The 23,279-nt window shown below is 40.8% G+C and overlaps 1 protein-coding gene across 3 annotated transcripts in view; it reads left to right on the top strand.

Moving 5' to 3' along the window:
- TPST1 (tyrosylprotein sulfotransferase 1) overlaps positions 1 to 23,279 on the top strand; it is a 60,221-nt gene that overhangs the window by 19,537 nt on the left and 17,405 nt on the right. For all 3 annotated transcript variants that reach the window (XR_012642220.1, XR_012642221.1, XM_074974588.1), the window contains exon 3: positions 11,317 to 11,515. Coding sequence is in view for 1 of the 3 variants with exons in the window: in XM_074974588.1 (XP_074830689.1) it covers positions 11,317 to 11,515 (199 nt within the window). In the remaining 2 variants the exon portion in view is untranslated. The remainder of the gene's footprint in view (positions 1 to 11,316; positions 11,516 to 23,279) is intronic.

Raw genomic sequence — 23,279 nt, 5'->3', positions numbered from 1 at the left:
GGCATCCCCAGTAAAATATCAGGCTACTGATGCTGCTGCAGTGGAAGTGGTTGCCTTTGTGGCAAGGGAAGATTTAATGCAAAGAAACTCACTCTTCTGTGCCACTGTCCATACGTTTGATTGTCATCATTAATGAACATTTTATATTGTGGTAGTGTCTGAGGTCCAGTTTGCTTGTGGTCTTTATTGTGCTAAGTGCTGTACAGACATAATCAATGACAGCCGGTGGCCCAAATTGCTTACGGTCTAAAAGGTTGGATAATATTTTTTAAAATATAAGAGTAGAGATATTTTGACATGAACCCTTTTATTTATTAAAAAGGGTTATCATGTTGATTGGAAAGATGGGTATACAAGTTTGCAAAAGCCCCATTGGTCTGAGGAATAAGCTAGATATGGAAAGTGGCAATGGGATGTTTTGGGGAACAGGCCATAAAAAAATGCAATGGTAAACTTACACTACCATTGAACTAATGGTTTGAGTCACTGGCATGTGGATTGCATAGGTACTCTTTGCAGATGCCTTCAGGATTAAGTGGCTGATGGAGACCAGTGGTCCATAAAATGGAAGATAATGAACTGGGAAGTCCTCCTCACATAATATACAGTTGGTTCAGAAACAAGGATTGGAAAAGATGAGATTGGTATCTAAGTGCCTCATAAGTATTTAGAAATAGAAAATAGACAGCTTTCTAATGAGTCCCTGCTTATGTTGGAACCTTGGGAAGCAATTGGATTTTTCAGGCCCACCTCTGTTTGTTCTGATGTACTGTAATGACTTTGAGTCAACAGTAACTTGCCTGAGTCACAAAAACTAACAAACCATTAGAACACTCGTGTCTTCAAGGGTGTTAATCTCCACAGTGTTAATTTTACTCTAAAGGTAGTCATTGTATTTTCTGATGGAATAATAATTTTTAAACTGGACACTCCTAAAAATGTGGGAGGATCCAAACCAGCTTTATGTGCAATATCACTTCAGTGTACTGTGCAGGGATTGATTACTTCTTATTAATGTAAGGATTCTGACTTCTCTATCTCCCTTGCACTGATTTATTTAAAAAAAAAGGGGGGGGGGGCTCCAGTGTGGTTTTTATTGCTAGTTTTGTTTTTGGGAGTAGTACTATGTCTCTTAACCCTGTTTCTTATGAAGTATTTATACTTTATTACTTGATTACCTGTTCTGTTCATTCCCTCTGGGGCACCTGGGATTGGCTGCTGTCGGAAGACAGCATACTGGGCTAGATGGACCTTTGGTCTGACCCAGTTTGGCCGTTCTTATGTACGAACATTTATTGAGCATTTGCTCAGAGGTGTAGTTAATGCAAACATTTAATGTGTAACTTCCAAACATTTGCATGGGTGTTCTCCTGACTCAGACCTCTCCACAAGGGATTGTGAATTGTGTACATATTTGTAATAGAGTGAGCGGGTGCAGATGTCAAAATGCTGCCAGAACACAAAAGTAGACTGCCACCTGTGACTTCTCCTGAAGTAATAAACCCCACCTAGTCTTTCGGGCAATGGCAGGATGGGACCAGTTCCCCAGCTCCCTGTAGCTAATCACTAATTCTTCAGATAGCTTCCCTCTCTACTAGATCACCAGTTCCAAATAAAATATTAAATTATTTTAATGTATAAAATACAATTTAAAAACCCTGGATCCCTGACCAAGCAGTCTACAATATCAAACTCCAAACAGTTTATTGGTCAATGTTTTTCCCCAAAACTAAATTATCAGTCTTATCTGATGTGATATTTGATCCCATTTACTCATGTCATTGGTTGTGCCATTTCAAGGTAGTTGAAACAATAAACACATAATAAGTAGTACTGATAAGTTAATCTGTGTCCTGTTCACTTAAATAAAGTAAAACAAATCAATACAGTTCTATTGGCCATTTTCAATTGTATTTAGTTTTATGGGCTTTTTTCCTGTACACTGAAATGCTGAGTACAATAAATTGTGATCTTTCCCTTGGCATATCTTCCAGTGTAATTGTTGTAGTATAACAGCTTTCTCAAGTGTTCGATTTCATTCAATATTAACATTACCTACTATCTCTCATTTTATCTTTTTTTAGTCAATGCAGTGATGTAAATATAGGGCAAGTGTTCTCTGTAGCAGCTATCATCAAGGGTAGTGACTTTGGGAAATGTGCAGACCATTGTGGATGGCTTTAATGCACTGGGGTTCCCTAACTGCGGTGGGGTGATAGATGGAACGCATATCCCTATCTTGGCCCCGGAACACTGGGGCGGCCAGTACATAAACCGCAAGGGGTACTTTTCCATGGTGCTGGTGTTGGTACGTAGGTGGCATAACTGAGATTATCCTTCTATTCTGTATAAGGAGGGAGTTTCTGATCCTTCACAGAATTAGGCCATATGCACAAATGGAACCCCATTCTTACTTCAGTTCTGCCATATATTTCAAACTATTGTCTGGTAATGCTCTAGAATATAGTAGTTTCCTTATTGATTCTGTTGTGTCAGTAAATATGTTTGTGCCTTTTCTCCTTTGTCTTATCTTCTAGCTATTATTTAACAGCCCCATTATCTTATTCATAAAGCATCACATCCAGTAATGACTAACCATCTGTTCCTTAAAAAATGACCAATGGCTTATGTTAGTAGTGAACAAACCGATCAAACGTCAATATCTTTGTGCATTGATTGGTCTTTTACTGGTATATTTTCTTGGCCAGAAGAACACAGATGGAACTGGTAACGTGGTCTTGATTATTACAAAGGCGTTCATATAGGCTCTTTAACAGTTGTTTCCCTCATAAGTCAAAGTTAGTAAGTATGTCATGGTTTGATTTACTTTTGTATTACAACATTGTGTTAAGTACTGTTAAAACTTTTTCGCTTGTCAGGATATTTGACAGTATGTACTACTGCACCAAAATTGAGTGCATGGTGGGTTGTAAATTGTCAGCAATCAACTTTTGTTCCACTTAAGAACTGGCTCAAAACCAAATTATTAGTATTAGATAATAATTCTGGAATTATAACTGAATTGCAAAATCTTGCAGACTCTATCTCCTTATCCTAAACCTTCTGATTGAGTTGGAGTAAATCAGTGCATCGCTGCCTGTATATCAGCAAATTATGTTTACTGTTGTGACCTTTGGATTTTAGGTTTCCATTTCATTTTGTTACTTCGCTAACATTGCTGCTTAATTGTGGGATCCAAAAAGCTTCCTTTTATCAGCAGAAATATGGGACTAACATGAGCTTTGAATTGGGAGGGAGGTTCCTAATCTGCAGAAAGGAGAACGAGGAGGTACAGAGCACTCATGCACCCTCGATGCCATTATTCAAGACTCCAGTTGCACATGAATGAGGCACATGGATATCTGCAGTGCAGTGTACACCCACATCATCTTAAAGAACCAGTTACTGAAGGATAAGTAAGAGTTCTGTATTGAAGGAGACTATGGCATTGTCTACATCGTGCGGGAGTGTGCGCCAGTGGGGCTCTTCCTGCTAGAGCAGGCTTTCTTCGGGTGCACGGAGAGACTGCTCAGAAGCTGATGTAGCCTCCTCATTGATGTTGTGACTTCCTCTTTCTCAGGTGATCAGTCTTGGAGTTCTGGAGCTTCAGTCTTCCCTTAGGGGGTTTTTCAACCTGAAAGGCAAACCTTCTTGCCCATATCCTTGATTTGTATAGCTTGTGAACTTTGCTTACTGAGCCTTGTAGCATCTCCTCCAAGATCTTTGGAAAAGTCAAGTGCAAGGCCTACCAAGGAGCCATGTAACCATGTCCAATCAGGTTAGAATTAAGTCCTTTTTAGCTAGTTGTCAATTCCAGAAAAGTCCCATTTAAAGAAAGTATTTGGGGTTTTACATACCACAGAGACTGAAAGTCCATGATATCTCCATTCTGTGTCTCATCCCCTCAAAAATCAGAATTTGGACATAAAACCTCTTTGAGGAAGAGGGTGCATTTTGGGTGAAAAATCTGATGATGACACATCACTACTTTACAGAAAGTTCAATTAGCAATTATTCACCCAGCAAAAAAATAGGAAATAAATTGGAACTTACGACAAATTTACAGTAATCTTCCTGTTTATAGAACTAGGCTACGAGTGACATAGGTTATCTCCTGAAACTTTCACCATGATAGAGGGAGCTTACTTTAAAACGTCTGAAGATGAAACTCATTTAAGATTTTCAGTTTTATATAGAGCCTGTATTCTCATGAAGGCTGTTTCTCTCACACAGATATATTGGTCACTTTCAGATAAGTGGTTTGCAGAATCCTGAGGCAAGGACGTTCTGCCTTCACGTTCTTTTCCTTTCCTAGTTTTTGGCTGAGTTCCATCCTGCATGCTCCGCTCTACTAGTGGTAACTCGGGATACGAGACGCATCTGATGAATATTCTGACTTTTTGTTTTGGTTCCACTGCCGCCTTGAATGGGCAGTGATTATGGGTGTCTTCGTCTGCATTTGCTTAATAATCTTCATCTTCATTCTTCAGTTTCTTATGCTGATGCTGCTGGAGCCTCATTATTATTAAGAGAACAGGAATAGCAATTTTATTTCAGTTTGGCTTCTGTCTAAGTAAGGCCTTTAAAGATGTATATTGCAGGATTTGTAGTAGCACAAAACATTCTGCGGTTTGAAGTGTAATAGCCAGCATGGCTGTTGAAGGAATGTATTGTAGTATGTAGCAGTCTAGCCATAAGGAGTATTGTTAATATATCCCTGGCATTTGCCACCTAACTGAAAGCAGCTGTGGTGACCACAAATGCAAAGAAATGCCATTCCTTTTTCAATGAGGATTTGGCAATGGTTTTTTTAAACAAATATTTTTTAGGTTATTGTGAAAATAGCTGAGTAGGCAGAAATAGTACTGGAATATTCTTTTTTTGCAGATCAATTTTTTTTCTTTGCTGCTGCCAAGCAGAGACAGAAGTGCTTGTGGTTAGCTCTGCATTACATGCTGTCAGCTGTTTCACTATCTCAACTATTACTGCACTTTTCAAGTAGCACCTGGAACTGCTATTGTGTGTGTGTGTTTCTCATCTCCCTCCCTCATTTTCATGACTTCCTGCTCAGATGCTCTAGACTAAGGTTCTTTTCCTGGTCTTGTCCTTTTTTTCCTGTGTTAAATATTTTTCTGTGGAGACGTGATTTACTTAAGCAAAAACAAATTTGGTACAGTATTTTCTGGGAATTAATGATTGCCTGGGAGGAGCTAATGTGCTTCTAGCATTAACCCAAGGCAGTTGTTAACTGCCAGGAAATGTCCTGTGCTGATGTTGTTGTGGTAAGCGATGAAAAAGGCAAGGGGCAGGACGTGGATTTTTTTCTTTAAAGTTTGAAGTGCTGTTTGTCATGTGCAGGGCATTCAGTAAGTGCCCTGTATGTTACTTATATTACAATAGCCCTCTGGGGCCTGATCTCTGATTGGGGTTCCATCATGGTTCTGTACAAACAATTATTAGCCAATCCGATTTACATAGATCTTATTGCAACACTTCTTGTTGTGTAGAATCAGAGTGCAAACACAAGTGCAATCTTTGCTAATTTTGAGAGGGGCATTTCAGTTTTGATCTGTTGTGTTTTTTTCGCTCTGTGAGTCTTTGAATGTCTGAGAATCTTCAAAAGTGTAACGCTGGTAAGAGTTGACTTCAGTGGTTGTGCTCATCTTTTGGGTACTGTCCCATCTCTGCAGACTTCTTTTGATGTCATGACGCTTTGTGCTATATTCGCTTTGCCATCTCAGTCCTCCTAAAATCCAATTCTAATGATTCTCTAAGGATATGTCTACAGTACAAAATTATTTCAAAATTATTCTATTCGAATTTTCGGAAGCTATTTTATACATTCCGTCTTCTGTGTCCCCACTAAAGCACGTGAATTCGGCAGATTGCGTCCACAGTACCAAGGCTAGCGTCGAATGTCGGAGCGGGGCACTGTGGGTAGCTATCCCACAGTTCCCGCAGTCCCCGCTGCCCATTGGAATTCTGGGTTAAGCTCCCAGTGCATGATGGGGCAAAAACATTCTCGCAGGTGTTTCTGGGTGTGTGTCGTCATAAAGCTACGGCAGACAATCGTTTCGCGCCTTTTTGGCATGCAGACGCCATACTGCTTTCAGCAGACGGTGCGCCGCTGCTCTCCATGAATCCACCTCTCCAACTCAACTGTGCTTGGCAATCGTGAACCGAGCAGCACAGCTTCTGCCGCCAACTCTGCTCTCCCGCTATTGCCATGCTTCCGAGCTTCTCCATGTTGTCTGTCCTGGGCTCCCACCTCCGTGAAAGCCACAGAAGACAACCATTTTCTGCCGTTGTTCTGCTACCATGAACCGAACAGCACAGCTTCCGTTGCCACTCTGATCTCCTCCTACATTTTGCGCCCTTTTTCCAGGATTACCCGTGTAGGCGCCATAGCCATGGAGCCCGATCAGATCTCCGCTACAGTTTTGACCATTGTAAATACCTTGCGCATTATCCAGCAGTATGTGCAGTACCTGCAAAACTGGGCGAGGAAGCGACAACAGCATGATTACTATACCGACGAGGACATGAACACAAACGTTCCTAGAAGCACAACATGTGGCGATTGGGAGATGGTGGTGCTGTTGGGCCAGGTTCATGCTGTGGAACGCCGATTCTGGGCCCGGGAAACAAGCACAGACTGGTGGGACCGTGTAGTGTTGCAGGTAAGGGGTGATTCCAAGTGGCTGAGAAACTTTCGTATGTGTAGGGCCACTTTCATGGAACTTTGTGACTTGCTGTCCCCTGCCCTGAAGCGCAAAGACACCAAAATGAGAGCAGCCCTCACAGTTGAGAAGCGAGTGGCCGTAGCCCTGTGGAAGCTTGCAATGCCCGACAGCTACTGGTCAGTTGGGAATCAGTTTGGAGTGGGAAAATCTACTGTGGGGGCTGCTGTGCTGCAAGTAGCCAACACAATCATTGACCAGCTGCTATCAAGGGTAGTGACTTCGGGAATGTGCAGACCATTGTGGATGGCTTTAATGCGCTGGGGTTCCCTAACTGTGGTGGGGCGATAGATGGAACGCATATCCCTATCTTGGCCCCGGAACACTGGGGCGGCCAGTACATAAACCGCAAGGGGTACTTTTCCATGGTGCTGCAAGCACTGGTGGATCACAAGGGACGTTTCACTGACATGAATGTGGGATGGCCGGGAAAGGTGCATGCCGCTCGCATTTTCAGGAACTCTGGTCTGTTTGAACAGCTGCAGGAAGGGACTTACTTCCCAGACCAGAAAATTACTGTTGGGGATGTTGAAATGCCTATAGTTATCCTCGGGGACCCAGCCTACCCCTTAATGCCATGGCTTATGAAGCCGTACACAGGCACCCTGGACAGTAGTAAGGAGCAGTTCAACTATAGGCTGAGCACGTGCAGAATGCTGGTAGAATGTGAGTTTGGACGTTTGAAAGTGCGCTGGCGCAGTTTACTGACTCGGTTAGATCTCAGCACAACCAATATTCCAATTGTAATTACTGCTTGTTGTGTGCTCCACAATATCTGTGAGAATAAGGGGGAGATGTCTGTGGCGGGGTGGGAGGTTGAGGCAACTTGCCTGGCGGCCAGTTTCGCACAGCCAGACACTAGGGCGATTAGAAGAGTGCAGCAGGGCGCGCTGCACATCAGAAAAGATTTGAAAGCCAGTTTCATGACTGGCCAGGGTACGGTGTGAGAGTTGTTTGTTTCTCTTAAAGTTACCCACCCCATATATATATAATATGAAAGGAAATAAAGTCACAATTGTTTAAAAACCGTTCTTTATTATTTGTTGCACAAAACATTGAGAGAAATCAGAAGCTAGATGGGGGTGGGGGTTGGGTTAGGGCGGTGGAAGAGTGGGGAAGGACAAGTCCAGAAACCAAATCAAAATTTAGGATATGCCAGCTTTCTGCTGCTTGTGCAATCCTCTGGGGTTGACTGTGTGGGTTCCCGTAGCCTCCCCCGTCGTGTTTTTGGGCATCTGGGTGAGGAGGCTATGGAACTTGGGGAGGAGGGAGGGCGGTTATTTAGGGGCTGCAGCAGCAGTCTGTGGTCTTGCTGCCTTTCCCGCATTAGATCCACCATACAGCGGAGCATGTCAGTTTGCTCCCCGATGAGCTTGACCATAGCATCCTGCCTGCTCTCATCGTGTGCGTCCCTCCTCTCTTCGTATTCATGTAATGCTTTACGCGACTCCGCAATTGTTTGCCTCCATGCATTCAGCTGGGCCCTATCAATGCGGGAGGACCGCATGAGCTCGGCAAACATGTCATCCCGAGTTCATTTTTTCTGCCTTCTAATCTGGACCCGCTTCTGGGACCGAGTAGATAGGGGCCGCATTGAAACATTTGCACCTGCTGCAGGAGGAGAAAAAGGGAGGGTAGTATTTTAAAAGATACATTTTAGAGAACAAAGGGGACACTGTTTCTCAGTGAAACAGGCAATTCATAGTACACAGCACATATTCTTTCTGTACAAGGTCTCATTTTGCCTCCTATACTGAAGTGCCTGCCACTTTGGTGTGAGTAAGCCATCACATGCAACCAGGCAACAGAATTCAGCTTGCAGGCAGCCTGCGGGCTCTCTGGGATGATCGCTTCACACAACCCGCCCCGCCCCGCCCCGCCCCCCCCCCCCCACACACTGCGGGGCTCTGATGAGCCTCTGAGCAGGGATGAGCCCTTTAAACTAAACGCAAACAGCCCAGCGCGGCTGGGTTTTCCTCCACCCCCCACCGCGTGGCTCCGATCAAGCTCTCGCTCACCAGAAGTGCCTTCTCCAGGGTCATGGCCCGGGAGCATACTTTGGGAGTAGGGGGAGTCTGTTGGCTCCAGTGTTAAGAATAGTTCCTGGCTAGGGGGGAAAACAAATTCCCCACTTGCCGCCTATGCACTGTCCTCCTTCTCCTCCTCCTCCTCCAAAAACTCATCCTCCTCGCTCCGTGCTACTCCCCCCTTGCAGGTGTCAACGGACAATGGTGGGGTAGTGGTGTCTTCACCCCCCCATAATTGCATGCAGCTCACGGTAGAAGCGGCATGTATGGGGCTGTGACCCAGAGCACCCGTTTGCCTCCCTGGCTTTTTGGTATGCTTGCCTGAGCTCCTTGATTTTTGTACGACACTGTTCTGTGTCCCTGGAGTAGCCTCTTTCCGTCATGGCCCTGGAGACTTTAAGATACGTATTTGTGTTCCTTTTTTTGGAACGTAGTTCTGCCATAACAGATTTGTCTCCCCAACATGCAATGAGATCCAGTACCTCCCATTCGGACCATGCTGGAGCTTGTCTGCGAATCCGGGACTGCGTGGGCGCCTGTGATGGTGGACTCTGCATGGTTACCTGTGATGGTGTACTATGCTGATGGTCACTTGTGCTGATGGTGACCAAACAGGAAATTCAAAAGTTCCCAGGGCTTTCACTGCCTACCTGGCTAGTGCATCGGAGTTCAGAGTGTTGTCCAGAGTGGTCACAAGGGAGCATTCTGGGATAGCTCCCGGAGGCCAATATCGTCGAATTGCATCCACAGTACCTGTAACCTGGAACTGTGATCTCGATTTTAGCACTACTCCACTTGCTGAGATGGAGTACAGAAATCGGAGTAAAGAGCCCTTTAAATCGAAAAAACTGGTTTGGTCGTGTGGACGGAACCAGTTTTATTTCGAGGTAACTCGGCTAATTCTGAAATAACTGCGTACTGTAGTCCAGGCCTAAGTGGGAAACTCATGTACACTCCATTTAAAACTGCAGCACGGTAGAGAAGGACCAAAACCAACCTGTTTCTCACTGGTATCCCTTTGTGATGACTTACTTCAAAACTAGAAGGGATTCTCACAGCTTCCACTTAAATAAATAGACATTCATTAGTTTTCACTGTAATCTGTGGGAGTGCTTGGTGTTCAGCATCACTGAAAATGAAACTACTTATTTGGTTGCTTGAGTGTGAATTTAGTGGTCTCGTTTTTAGGCATGTGCTTTTGAAAACTTTGACCTTGGACTCCAGAAAATTGGAAATTTTAATAGCATACTTCTCCAAACCAGACATCCTCAAAGTCAACTAGCTGCTTATGAATCAGTAATTATAATCATTACCTATGAGGCAAAAACTGTTCAGTCTCTTCTCACAATTATCAGGTTAATTAGATACGCTCATTATTGTTGTAAAGTGACTCAAGTCAATGAAGTTATGGCACTTTGGCCCCCTATCCTGAAGCTACAGGGACTATTCGATCAAATTTCCCTTTATTTTTCTCAAGAGATATCTGCTGTCTTAATTCTGAGTCAGTTACCAATTGCTGAGTCTTACCTGGAATCTCCATGCTTCATTAACTTGCATTGTTTCCTGTTTGTTCTAGTAGGGAGGAGTCTTTTTAATAAAGCAAGAGTTTGGCTACTGTTCTTGTGTTTTGGTTTTTAAATGTAGACTAGAACTTGGTTTTATAGCCTATGCGATGATCGTGGGCAAATCCCTTTGCCTCTTTGTGCCTCAGTTTCCCTACCTGTAAAGTGGGGAGGATGATAATTACTGTCTTTGTAAAGTGCTTTGAGATCTACTGAAGAAAACTTCTGTAACAAGAGCTAGGTATTAGAGCCTAGGTAGAGCCTTTTGTGCTTAAAATGCTTTACATCAGTAAGTTAGGTACAGGTAGTGCATTGACTGTAGGCAGACATGACAGCTATGTATTTAGCAATAGTTCCCCTACATGTTTAGCTATTCAGTTGGAATTGCAGTTGTATGATGACATACCACGTGGTATTACTTATGGTACAGGAGTTAAATATCCCCCGAGGGACTTTTTGTGGAAAGGTTTTGATTTTAACCTGTTTTCACAGAAAAAAGATGAATACTAACATCTAAGGAGCTGTGTACTTTTCTAATTAGGAAGAAAGTTTGGAAAAATGAATCAAAGTAGTTTACTTCATGGTAGAGCCTAGAACTATTCAGTCTGTGCTGTGGACCATATATTAAATAGCTGGGAGTCAACATTTTATTAGCACATAGTGTGTCAATTTTCCTAAACCCATAATAAAAAGCTGAGTTGTACATGATATTATCCAAGGAAGAAGTGACCATAGAAAAGAGTGGGTAACATGGGATTTTTAAAAAATCCTTCTGAGTCCTACTTATGGTCCAGGAGAAATGATAAACAACAAACCCTGATTTTCCCTGTTTTCTTGCTGTCCCTGTGTATGCATGGACCAATGCCTTATCTCTTAACAGCTTTATGTAAACATGCAATTATAAAGAGACCTAAAGATCTCAATGCCAATTACACAGTAAACAGTGGTTGGGTGAAAAATAGTAGCTACTTCTTTTTCTTTTTGCAGAGTTGAAAGATCTACAGATCAAGTAATCAAACCAGTCAATGTGGAAGCTTTGTCCAAATGGGTTGGAAAAATACCTTCAGATGTTCTACAAGACATGCCAGTGATAGCGCCGATGTTAGCAAAACTTGGCTACGACCCATATGCCAATCCACCAAATTATGGAAAGCCAGATCAAAAAGTTCTTGAAAACACACGAAGGGTAATGTATTTTTGTATATGAAATCTAGTTGGCTAAAAGTGCATCTTTCATTATGAAAGAAATGTTGAGGAGATTTTGTTTTAACGTGGACTATAAAACAGTAATTTATTGCTTTCCTAACTGCAACTTTTTAAAGAGCTTTTGGAGGAGATTTTCATAGGCACTATGAACAGTTAGGCCTCCAACTCCCATTGACTTTCAATGTGATTTGGGTGCCTAACAGCCCATTATGCCTTTGAAAATGACTCCTTTCATTGCTGCCTCCAACATACTGGCATGCATGGAGTTGTTAAAGAGCTTCAATGCTGAGTATTATAGGAAAGTGTATAAGACTATGAAATTTACCATTGCAGATCAGACCATTACTTCTGCCTCCCAATGGTTTTAGAGAAAGTGAATCACTCTCCCACATCCCATGATGCACTAGCTAACTGAGTATACTTAAGGGAAGAAGGAAAATCCTTCCTGAGCTCCTCCGTGACTCATCTGCAAAGCAGGAGAATGAAAGACTCGTGCTTTAGGTTGCTCAGATATAAATATTTCTAGCTCCTCTTTAAAGCTCAAACTACAGAGATTTTTTTAAAACTCTCTTGTTTTTCATTAACCATTTGTTTCTGTACTATGGGAATCTATTGCTCTGTCAAGCTTGGAATTGCTTTGTATCTTTTCTTTTGCATTTTCCAAATCTTAGAAGCAGGAAAAAAGTTTCTTTTCTCCTTTTTCCTGTTGGCACTTTATAGTTTTGTGGGATGAAGTGTAAAATGAAGATGCTCCCAAGACTCTCCAAGCTCAGTGGCAGAGATTTCCTTAGGCTCTCTCTCTGAGGGCCGTTTTTCCTCAGGACTATTAGCCAACTTTTCCCTTTCGCTCCAGTTTGATCTGACTGGCAAGGGGTGGGGCTTTGGGGAAACACTTGAAGAAAGGCTTTGGATTTCCCTAGTGTAACAGTAGATTCCCAGTTGATTCACTGGTTGAGTAGGGTCCTGTTTACAACATTAAGGGACTCATAGAATCATAGAAATGTAGGTCTGGAAAGGACCTCGAGGTCATCAAGTCCAGGTCACGGCACTGAGGCAGGACCAAGTAAACCTAGACCGTTCCTGAAGGGTGTTCATCCAACCTGTTCTTAAAAACCTTCAATGATGGGATTCCACAACCTTCCTTGAAAGCTTCTTCCAAAGCTTACTTATAGATAGAAAGGTTTTTTCCTAGTAGCTATCCTAAATCTCTCTTGCTGCAGATTAAGCCCATTACTTCTTGTCCTATCTTCAGTGCATGTGGAGAACAATTGATCTCAGTCCTCTTTATAACTTTGATTCCTGTGTTTGGTTTCACATTTTCCTCATGTAATTTCAACTCATCTTCTATATCATCACTTGGGAGTCTTCTCTTCAGCAGATACTTGTCTGTTGGCCATATTCTCTGCTCCTCCTGTTCCAGTACCATGGCAAACAGGAAACTCAGGTTGACAGTTGGAGAAGACGTGGGCAGGCCCCCGAAACTGGCATGATGGTTGGCTCCTGTTGCTACGGTTAAAACTGATCCTATGTGCTTTGTTTAGCCTGATGTGCGTGTCCCTACATTCACTTATGTGTCTTCGGATGTTGCCTTCACTCAGAGACCTTCAACCTGCCTCCTTCTGTCCTCTCTTGCCTTCCCACAAATTCAAATTATTCAGAGGTCCTTGGTCTCAGATACCTCCCTACTTCCTTGAATAGGTTCCTTCTCTCCTTCTTGCTCTAAGCACCGTTTTAGGATCACCTTTTTCAGATGGTCAAACTAAGGCCCATAAATGCCAGCCTCTAAAAAGCAAACTGCTCTTTTCATAAAAGAGTTATCCTAGATTTAGCAGGTATTTGCCCTAGTACTCTAGCTTCTTCTCACACTTAAGTGCTCCAAATGAGATGATTTGAGTTACCTATTTGCTAATGAAGATGTGGAGCTCTTGGCTGCATTAATTAATTCCGTTTTCAAGATAGCCAAACCAGCAATCCAGTCTCTCATTTGCCAACCCCCACCACAAAACAGATATTTACTTCCAGAGAACTTAGTTCTGGAACCCTTTGGACTGAAACTTTTTTGGCAAGTCCCTAGCAAAGGCCCTAAAGGACTCCTAAAATCTGAATAGAATTTCCAGTCTTGCCCAATCCTTTTGATCCACCTGAGCCAGGAAAGTCTTCACCAAAAGTAACCGTAGAGACACTCCCAATGAAGGATTTTTTATTTTATTTATTTATTTTTTTTGCAAGATAGTGGAGCTCTTGTAGCTCAGCTGTACTATTTCCCCTTACAGGTAGGTTCAAGAATTTTTGTCTGTCTGAGTCAGTACCACTGTGAATGAGCCTGCTCTCAAGATTTTTAAAGAAGGAATTTCAAGAGCTATTCCCTGCTGTCTCTTTGTCTGTTTAAAAAAATGAAGTTTTCTAGACTGTAGCAAAGTCTTCTTTCTCTTGAAGCAATATTCCCAATGTCCTCAAAAGACAGACACTGATTTCTGTTCTTGATTCTTCACGGTGATGAAAAGAACATAAGGTTTTATCCATTCCATCCTCCATCTCTCAGTATGCAAAACGTACTTCAGAATGGAGACGCTGAACCAAGAAACAGACTCTCCTCCTACTCTCTGTCACTCAAGCTGTCTTATGCCTCACAAATCTCAAGAAGGCTTATCTTCATGTGCCAGGAATTCCATGCCACCAACATTTCCCACACTTCACAATTGGGAATCACTTCTCAGTTCCACACAATACCATTTGACTTATCTCGTGCTCCTCCATTGATCATAAAAGTTGTTGGTCATCCCAGTAGCCAGCCTGAGATGTGGGCTTCCAGGTCTACCACTAGCTGTATGACCTACTGATGAAGGTACAATCCTATGTGGTGACAGTTTGCCATGCCCTCTGACCCTACGTGTTCCTGGGACATTGTGGATTCATAATGAACTATAGAATAGCTGAAGCTGTTGTTTAGGCTTGGAAGGATTAGCTTTCTATCTAGCAGACTGTAAACTTTGATTTCACCATACACATACAAGGACTGAGTGGACTTGTAGGCTCTAAAATTTTACATTGTTTTGCTTTTGAGTGCAGTTTTGTAACCAAAAAAAAAAATCTACATTGGTAAGTTGCACTTTCACAACAAAGAGATTGCACTACAGTATTGTATGAGATGAATTGAAAAATACTATTTCTTTTGTTTATCATTTTTACAGTGCAAATATTTGTAATAAAAATATACACTTTGATTTCAGTTATAACATTCAATACAATATATACGAAAATATAGAAAAACATCCAACATATTTAATAAATTTCAATTAGTATTCTATTGTTTAGCAATGCAATTAAAACTGCGATTAATTGCGATTAATTTTTTAAATCATATTCATTTTTTTTTAGTTAATCACATGAGTTAACCGCTTTTTACCTGCTGCTTCTATAGACTTTCCTTTTTTTGGAAGATGCACCACATCCAAGAAACTCCTTCACACTCTCTCATTGCCTAGAAAAACAATGTAGTATTTCAAACTTCTACTAAAATTGTATTTTCTGACTCTGAAGTTTGTCCATTTTTATCCATCATGTTGACTGAGAGGATTAATAACCTTTGTGGCCATTTCCATAAAACAGTATTAAATTTGAACTTTCCCAGTTACAGCAGTTCTGAGGTGTGCAGTGGACTCTGCTAACACAGAATTTCTCTTGGGAGAAAATACCTTGTCCTCTTTTTCTCAAGATCCCCCTTTCATTTTGAAAAAAATTATGTACTCTCGATCTGGTAAGGACAGTAAACGTTCTACTTGCATAGAACTAAACTGTGGAAGAAATCTGATGCTCTGTTGGTACTACACAGGGAACCTAGAGGATTTTGATACTGAAGCACTGCTTTCTGCCTTCAGGCTTATACGTAGGGCCCTACCAAATTCACGGGCATGAAAAACGCATCACGAACTGTGAAATGTGGTCTCCCCCTGTGAAATCTAGTCTTTTGTGTGTTTTTACCCTGTACTATACAGATTTCACAGGGAGAGAAGTGTTTTTCAAATAGGGGGTCCTGACCCAAAAGGGAGTTGCAGGGGGTTGCAAGGTTATTTTAGGGTGGGGGAGTCACGGTATTACCACCCTTACTTCTATGCTGCCTTCAGAGCTGGGTGGCCAGGGAGCAGCGGCTGTTCGCCAGGTGCCCAGCTCTGAAGGTGATGCCCTGCCAGTAGCAGTGCAGAAGTAAGGGTGGCAATGCCATACCATACCATGCCATCCTTACTTCTGCACTGCTGCCTTCAGAGCTGGGTGGCTGGAGAGTGGTGGCTGCTGACTGAGGGGCCCAGCTCTGCAGGCAGCAGTGCAGAAGTAAGGGTGGCAATACCATACCGTGTCATCCTTACTTCTGTGCTGCTGCTCGCGGTGGCTCTGCCTTCAGAGTTGGGCTCCTGGCCAGCAGCAGCCACTCTCCAGCTGCCCAGCTCTGAAGGCAGTGCCACCAGCAGCAGTGCAGAAGTAAGGGTAGCTGTACTGTGCCTGCCCCCGCACCTCCTCCCCCCGCAATAACCTTGCAACCCCTCCACAACTCCTTTTGGGTCAGGACCCCTACAATTACAACACTGTGAAATTTCAGATTTAAATAGCTGAAATCGTGAAATTTATGATTTTTAAAATCCTATGACCATGAAATTGACCAAAATGGACCGTGAATTTGGCAGGGTCCTACTTATAAGGCAACAAGTCAAGAACTTCCCATAAACATAGTTGTTCACTCCACCAGGAGTACAGCTACCAGTGCTGAGTAGCAGTTGTGGTTTTATTTGCATATTAAATTTAAATGTTTATTGGAAGGAATAATCTCCCCTAAACTGAAGCCTAATAAGGTAGTTAGTAAATTCAATTCCAAGAGCAGAGTTAGAATGGACTGTTCATATTACTAGAACACTGAAATTAAATGACCACCTCTTTAATTTATGTGCATTTTAGCAGAAAATTAAATAAGTATAATTAAAAAGACTAATCCCTCATGCTCTGTCATATATATTTGCTATCTCACGTTTCCTTCTTTGCCTTTCTGGCCTGCCTCATGGTTTCATGGCTCAGCACTTTATTTTTAAGCAATTTATACTGCAAAGTGTAACTTATATATTAGAATACTGATATCTGTTCCACGTATAGAATGTATGTATGCGTGCATGTATATGTATCTGTGTGTGTATATCTATATAATGTAAAAATGGCATAAAAGTAAGCCAGTTACAGAATTGCAGGTCAGAAGACTATATTCCTCAAATTCGGAGCTTAGTGGAAAGCAGGAAGATGTTTGACTACTGTGAAAATTTGTGAAACAATGTATTTTGTTAAAGATGAAAAGGCATTTACATGTAAATATTTAGGTAGTCAGTGTGGATTGTTTGTACAGTCTCTGAACTAATAGGAAGAACCTTTTTCCTTTATAAAATAAGTGAGGCATAGTCCATAAACCTGGCCATTTACATATCTGAATAAGTGGTAGTTTTGAACTTATACATACATTAGATGGTAATGGTTTCAGTAATATCATATTGAAGGAAAATTTCTTCAGAAGCTTTTCCTAGCTTTCTCAAGAGTAAATCGTAAATAGCAATAAAATTGTGTAATATTTGGTGTTCTAGAAAATATTCCATAAACACACTCTAAATATCTTAATATACACAACTTATTCTGTTGTTTGGTATGAAATTAACATGAAATACTGTTTGTTGTTAGAAATAGTATGCAGTGTGGCCTGTGTAAATTACTTTTAAGACTTGGCTAAGTTAGGCAAGAAATTCATGAGAGTAGAATGGTGTTAACCCAACTCTGTGTTTTATTTAGACAAGGGCTTAGTGATTTAGGTGTGAAAGGCACCCCCCTTCAGTAAAAAGCAATTATTTGGAAGGCTGGTGCTCCGTTTTAAGTAAATAGACTTTCTTTATCTTTATCACTTAAGAAAAGTCTATCAAGTACTGATACTTTGTGACATTATTATAGTTTGTAAATCAGTTTTGTTCACAATTGCTTCAAGATTAGATTTTTTTTTTTAAAAAGCCTTTACTGTAATTTGGCAGCTCATTTTTTTCTCTTCTGTCATGCATGGGGTTTAACTTTCAAGCTTTAGCTTATTTCCTTTGTGTAAGTAACCAGACTTAAAACTAGTTCCCTAACTTTAAGGACTGTAATCTTTAAAGCTGGCTGGCCTGGTTGCCAAATTTGAGTTTTGAACTGAGTCTTTCGCCCCTGGTTTGGCAGGAGTAGAGTGCTACAGATATCCTATGTAAAATACTTGGGGTGGATTTAAAAAGCAATCTCTGGAAAAAGTCCCAGGATGACTGAAATGTCAGGTTATCATATGCTTTGCTGTCCTTTTGAAAAATAAACAAAAGATGCCACAGAATCTGATGTTGATTAACCCAAACACTGGGATTTTAAGTTTGCCTGATGATTTTGATTCTGTTGGAATGTAAGTAGTTAAATTAAGTAGTACTGCCTATCTCTGGAGGTACCTGGTTAAAAATAATTACAGCTGCTTGTAATAAGAATAATTACCTCTCTACTTCATGCTTGTGATAATTTATGTTGTTAGAAGAGGGTGGCTTTGCTGCCCCAGTGACTTCTTCTGTTTGATTAGGGTTTTTGCATTGGCGACTGAGGGCTTTTGTCTTCATGAATAGTAATGCCCACTCGCCTTTTAATATCTAAAACCCATTTGTCCATATGGCTGAATGGAACAGATTATAACTTGTGAAAAGTTATTTATTCACAAGTTAAGGTTAAGAGAAACCTGAGAAAAGTTTCATTTCAACAGCAAGAACTTTGTCCTGTGTACAGTATCTGGCAGCGTAACCTCAATGGCAATCTATTCCAGTTCTTGGGAAAGCATCCAAAGAGCGACATAAGAAATGGATGTTAACATTCCCAGCAAGTGAAGAGGATATGGTGAAGACAGAGGATTCAGTTGTAGGTATTGCTGAGCTGGATGTGAATGATTCATATTTGTATAAGGAGTTTGGAAATGAAGAAGATATAAAAATTGAGGATGATTATCAGCCTTTCAGTAATTTGGGATGCCCTTCTCTGACCTACATCAGTTGAAAGAAATAGATTATTATTAGCACGTGCTAAGAAAAAAAAGTTCTGTGAAGGAGCAGTTACTAGGACAGACAAGACTACAAACACATCACATCTACAGGGAAGAAATAAGAGTAATTAACTTTTACAAATCTTAAAAGTTTTGGTTTTTTTAAAAGTTGCGTTTGGAGAAGCAAAAACCTTCCATAGCAGTTTTTCAGTGAATTATAATTTGCCATTCCTGGCAACGTACAGCTCATTTGAATAACATTTCACAAGTTATGAGCTTCCCTTAAAATAGCTTTATTTTAAGATATTTCTGGTAATAATAAATTATTGATCTTGCAAGCAACTGTTTTTCATTGTGGACTAATTGCTTCATTAATTTCATGTTGGGCCTTGCATGCTTGTACTGTACTGTGTGGATGCATGCAAGATATCCATTCTTATGCAGGGCATTGGGTACGGAGGTGGAAGATGTGTGTCACTAGAGTCTGAATAGTGCTGGATATAGGTCAGTGCATGCAGAGGGACAAATAAATAAAAATACTTCTGTCCCTTGATGCATACATGGCGCCTACTGACTTCAACACTTCAAATGCCTTCTGGGCATTTACGCAGAATTTTGCGCTTTATTAGTGTTTTTTTTTTATAATATAAGCAAATCTTTTGGTATTCTTGTTGTGCTCATCCACTTTACTTTAAGGATCCCCTCACAGTGACTCAAATTTGGTGTGTTAATAGTTAACCTTACAGTGGCTTTTTCTAGAAATATAAGAGGTAAACAGATTCAATATCCTCACACACAAAGGAATCTTTTGTAATTGTGTTAATATGTACACATAAAATATTAATAATTGGTGTTTTCTGAAATGCTACAAACTAGTAGCCCATTTACCAAGTGAAGAATATACGGTATTAGAATCACTTCATTATATTTTAAGAATATCTGATGTGCCTGCAGATCAGTCAAAATAGTGAACTTGCACAGAGGCATCTGTTGAGTTGAATAGAGTATAGCAAAAACAGGAGGATTCCTTGTGACTATTAGATTTTGACTTATGCCCAATTGAAATTGGCTTATTCTTGTATTATGACTGGCTGTGCAGTTTCCTCTCACATCTGTAACATATTACTCTAGTTTTTCTTTGGCACACACTCCACACTGAATTAATTTGTGGACACAGTATTACATATTCCAGTCATTTCTTTTGACAATTCCTAAAGGTTCTGATGTTCACCATAAAGAGATTGTGAGAAGAAAACTTACATGTGTTAGAGGAAAAAGCGTGGGGGTTCTGCCTGACTACTTACTGGTGGGCCTTCTTATAATAACTTCTGCAAACTATATTTTTCTCTGTCATGTCACAGAAAATTGTTGACTAGCCATAATAGCTGGAGAAAGAAATTGAGTCTTATCAACCCTTCTGTTTCAAAGACACAGCTTATCCCCAGCTTGGATCTTGAAGACATTTCCTCAGTCTTATGCTAATGTTATCAAGAGAGACACTATATTAGAGATCATGTGTTTGTCCTTTTTTTTTTTTTTTTTTTTTTTTAAAAGGACATATGTTCTGCAATAGTGATCTGAAAGCATTATAAATAGTGCATATGACACCAGTGTGGTTGAGCAGCTCTCTGTCTTGTATAAGATGTAGTGTGTATTTGTGTAAGGTATGCAGCAATGAGATGTAGCTGTGGAACAGACCAGAATGAAGGCCATGATAGTGCTATAGCTAAGCTGCGAATGGATGGTGTTCGTGACCACAGAAGCGTTTTGCAGTGTGTATTTTGGCTTGTGTTCTTTGCTCTAACTTTTAAACTGAAAAAAAAAAAAAAAAACCAAAATTCCATCTTGGTTCTTGTATTATAAGTGGTCACCCATGAGAGAAGGGTTTCCTTGAAGAGAACCCACAAATCTCCCCTGTGACTCCTTTGGTAGAGTCTTTATAGTCTTTGTGTGTGTGTGTGTGTGTGTGTTAATTTTCTTTTAGCTTTGTAGATATAGGGTACTCCACTGCCTCCATTCTTTCTACAGAAATGTCTGTATGGTTTGAAAAAAAATTAACACTGATTAATAATAGGATATTGAGCTATTCACCACTGGAGTATAAGTTTGTTAATTACTATAAGTTGCCATCTGGTGACTGTTTAGTGACCTATATTAAATGAGTTTGCTCTCTAGTTCCTACTTGGAGTCTGCAGTGTGATTTTTTGCTTTTCTAAAATAGTTTCTTTAAATGTTTGTAAACACCTGATTTTTAAAAAGGTGAAAAGGCTTTGTTATAGGTATGCTTTACAAGACAAATTCTACAATGGAATTTGCAGAAGTTTATAAAATAAAATGAAACAAAATCAATTTTCTTTTACATGTAAATTGCTGCCGTGCTGTTTTGTATTGGAACAGTTGTTTTCTGAAATTGCTGCAGGTACAGCCCCAGTTTGTGGATTTTGTTATGGAGATGTTTATCCAGAAAACAATCCATCTCAAAGTGGAAGACTCGGTATATTTCTGAAACTTTTATTTCTGAAAATATCAGATGCCAATTCTCTTCTTAACTTCTTTAATATTCCGCTGAATATTAGTTGCTTGGAAATCTTAACAGTGACAGTGATCACACAGTTAAAATATTGCATAGTAACAGATTTAATTTAAGAAAATGAAATGATTCCATTTAAAGTAAAACGTGACACCCTTCTCTAATGACCCCACATGACTGAAGAAGTGGTTTTGACTGGCATTTGAAGGAGATTCCCAAATCTCCTTGCTTAGTAGATTGCCATTATACAGGGTCTTGATCAAGACACACAGGTGAATGAAACACAGACACACAGGATGGATTTAGGAAGCAGGCTACAACTTTATTACTACTGGGGAATGTCACTATGTGCCCATATCCTGCTCTCACACACCAGGCATTTAACTGGTTCCATTGTGGAATTACACGGCTCCCACCATATCACCAATAGCTGGGGGTAGACCTGCCTAGACCAGCCTCTAGAACTTAGTTTGTTTCTGAACCCTGTCTGCCTCCCCTTGTATAAAGGGAGGTGCGTGGGCAGAGGTTACCAAGGGGTGAGGGCAGCTCAATCCACAAAGACTTCAGATTTCCCCTTCTTCTAAGTCTCATCAGCTAAATCCCAGGTTTCATTTACCTTGGGAGCTGACCCTTCTAGCTTATCTGCACTGGACACTACCACAAATTGTGACAAACTAAGCAGTCTTACCTTTCCTAATATTAAAATTTAAAGTCTTAATGCCTACAACCCAGCTGTGCCTCCATGAAGCTGAAGGGAAGGTGAAAAAACCCACCAGAACTGTCAAATTTGTCCAACAGGAAAAATTCCTTCCTGATCCCAAAAGAGATGATAAATCACATCTGCAGTGTCCTAAACACAGCTCCAATAGTACAACTAAGATGAGAGCGGGCCGAGCAGCTACCAGAAGGAAGAGGCTTTTGAAAAGTCTGAGAGAGTTTGGCTCCCTCCTTGTTCCGTACATATTTAATTCGCTGTCCCAATCACCCACCCCAGCCAATAGAAAGGTGGCAGAGCGGGGGAGGGAGGTTATATGAGGCGAATTGAGTTATGATGGCGTTACAATTCTATTGTACACACACCATAGCGTTAAGTACATCATTTTGGTCGTCTCCTGAAAATTCATAAACTGCAGAAGAGAACTGAAATCTAACGTGATTTAGACTCTGCTGACAGCATAAAGTAAACGATCTTTTTCTCATCACAACTGTAGAACATAATTTCCACAGTTTTACATTGACAAAGTAAGTGGTGTGTTTTACTTCAGAACATACTTCCTTCCCATACTAAGCAGAGTAGTGGATCCTATGATGAGAACAGGTGAAATTAGTTTCTTGCCTATCGTTTTAACTTTTTGAAAGCGGGATCCACTACTTGGGATAGAGTTGCACTTTTCAGGTTTTGTGTTTATAGCTGTCTCAAATTAAATGGCGAGGAGAGATGTTTTTTCTAGCACTCTTTTCTATGTCTGATTTAGCTGATGGATAAAAATAAGAACATGTTACTCTCTAGTCTTGTTTATTTTCTATCGCTCTCAGATTGTCTACTGCAAACCTGTTGGTAGAGCTGTTGACTTGCCAGCAGGGGAAGTTGACAGTGTCTGGAGAGTTGGTGAAAGGAGGTCTTAGGACCTGTCCCTAAGATAATGGAAAGGGCAAATACCCAAAAGTAATAGCTAGAGCACTAGTGTTAGGTTATAAATAGGTCAGAGAACTAAGTTTGAATGCCTTCATTTATTGCTACTTGCCCTAATACCTACTGCAACATACAGACATTTGGCCACATCTTTGTTTTAAATCCCTGTTAGTGGCATAATATTTATTAAATCTGCCACGGGTTCTCTCACATTCTGTGCTTTCTTGTATCGTGTGCGTTTGTGTGCACACATTCATCCACCCAGCCAACCCCATAAGCTGAATGACTTATTTTCATATAGCATCTCAATAGGGTCAGGGTGAAACTTATGAAGAGTGGGCACTTTTCTTTTATTTCACATTTTTGCTAATGAACCTTGGAAAGTATTACTGTGGACCACATACCTGTTTGTGCTGGATGCTTCTCTGTGGTTGCAGAGGAAAAGAAAAGAGGGATACTGAAAAGAAAAAGAGATTCAAACACAGTGACAGTCTTAGTTATCAAACCTATGCTCCCATGGC

Source organism: Natator depressus, chromosome 17 (genome assembly GCF_965152275.1).
Source record: "Natator depressus isolate rNatDep1 chromosome 17, rNatDep2.hap1, whole genome shotgun sequence".
Lineage (NCBI taxonomy): Eukaryota > Metazoa > Chordata > Testudines > Cheloniidae > Natator > Natator depressus.
This window is presented reverse-complemented; position numbering and strand designations above follow the sequence as displayed.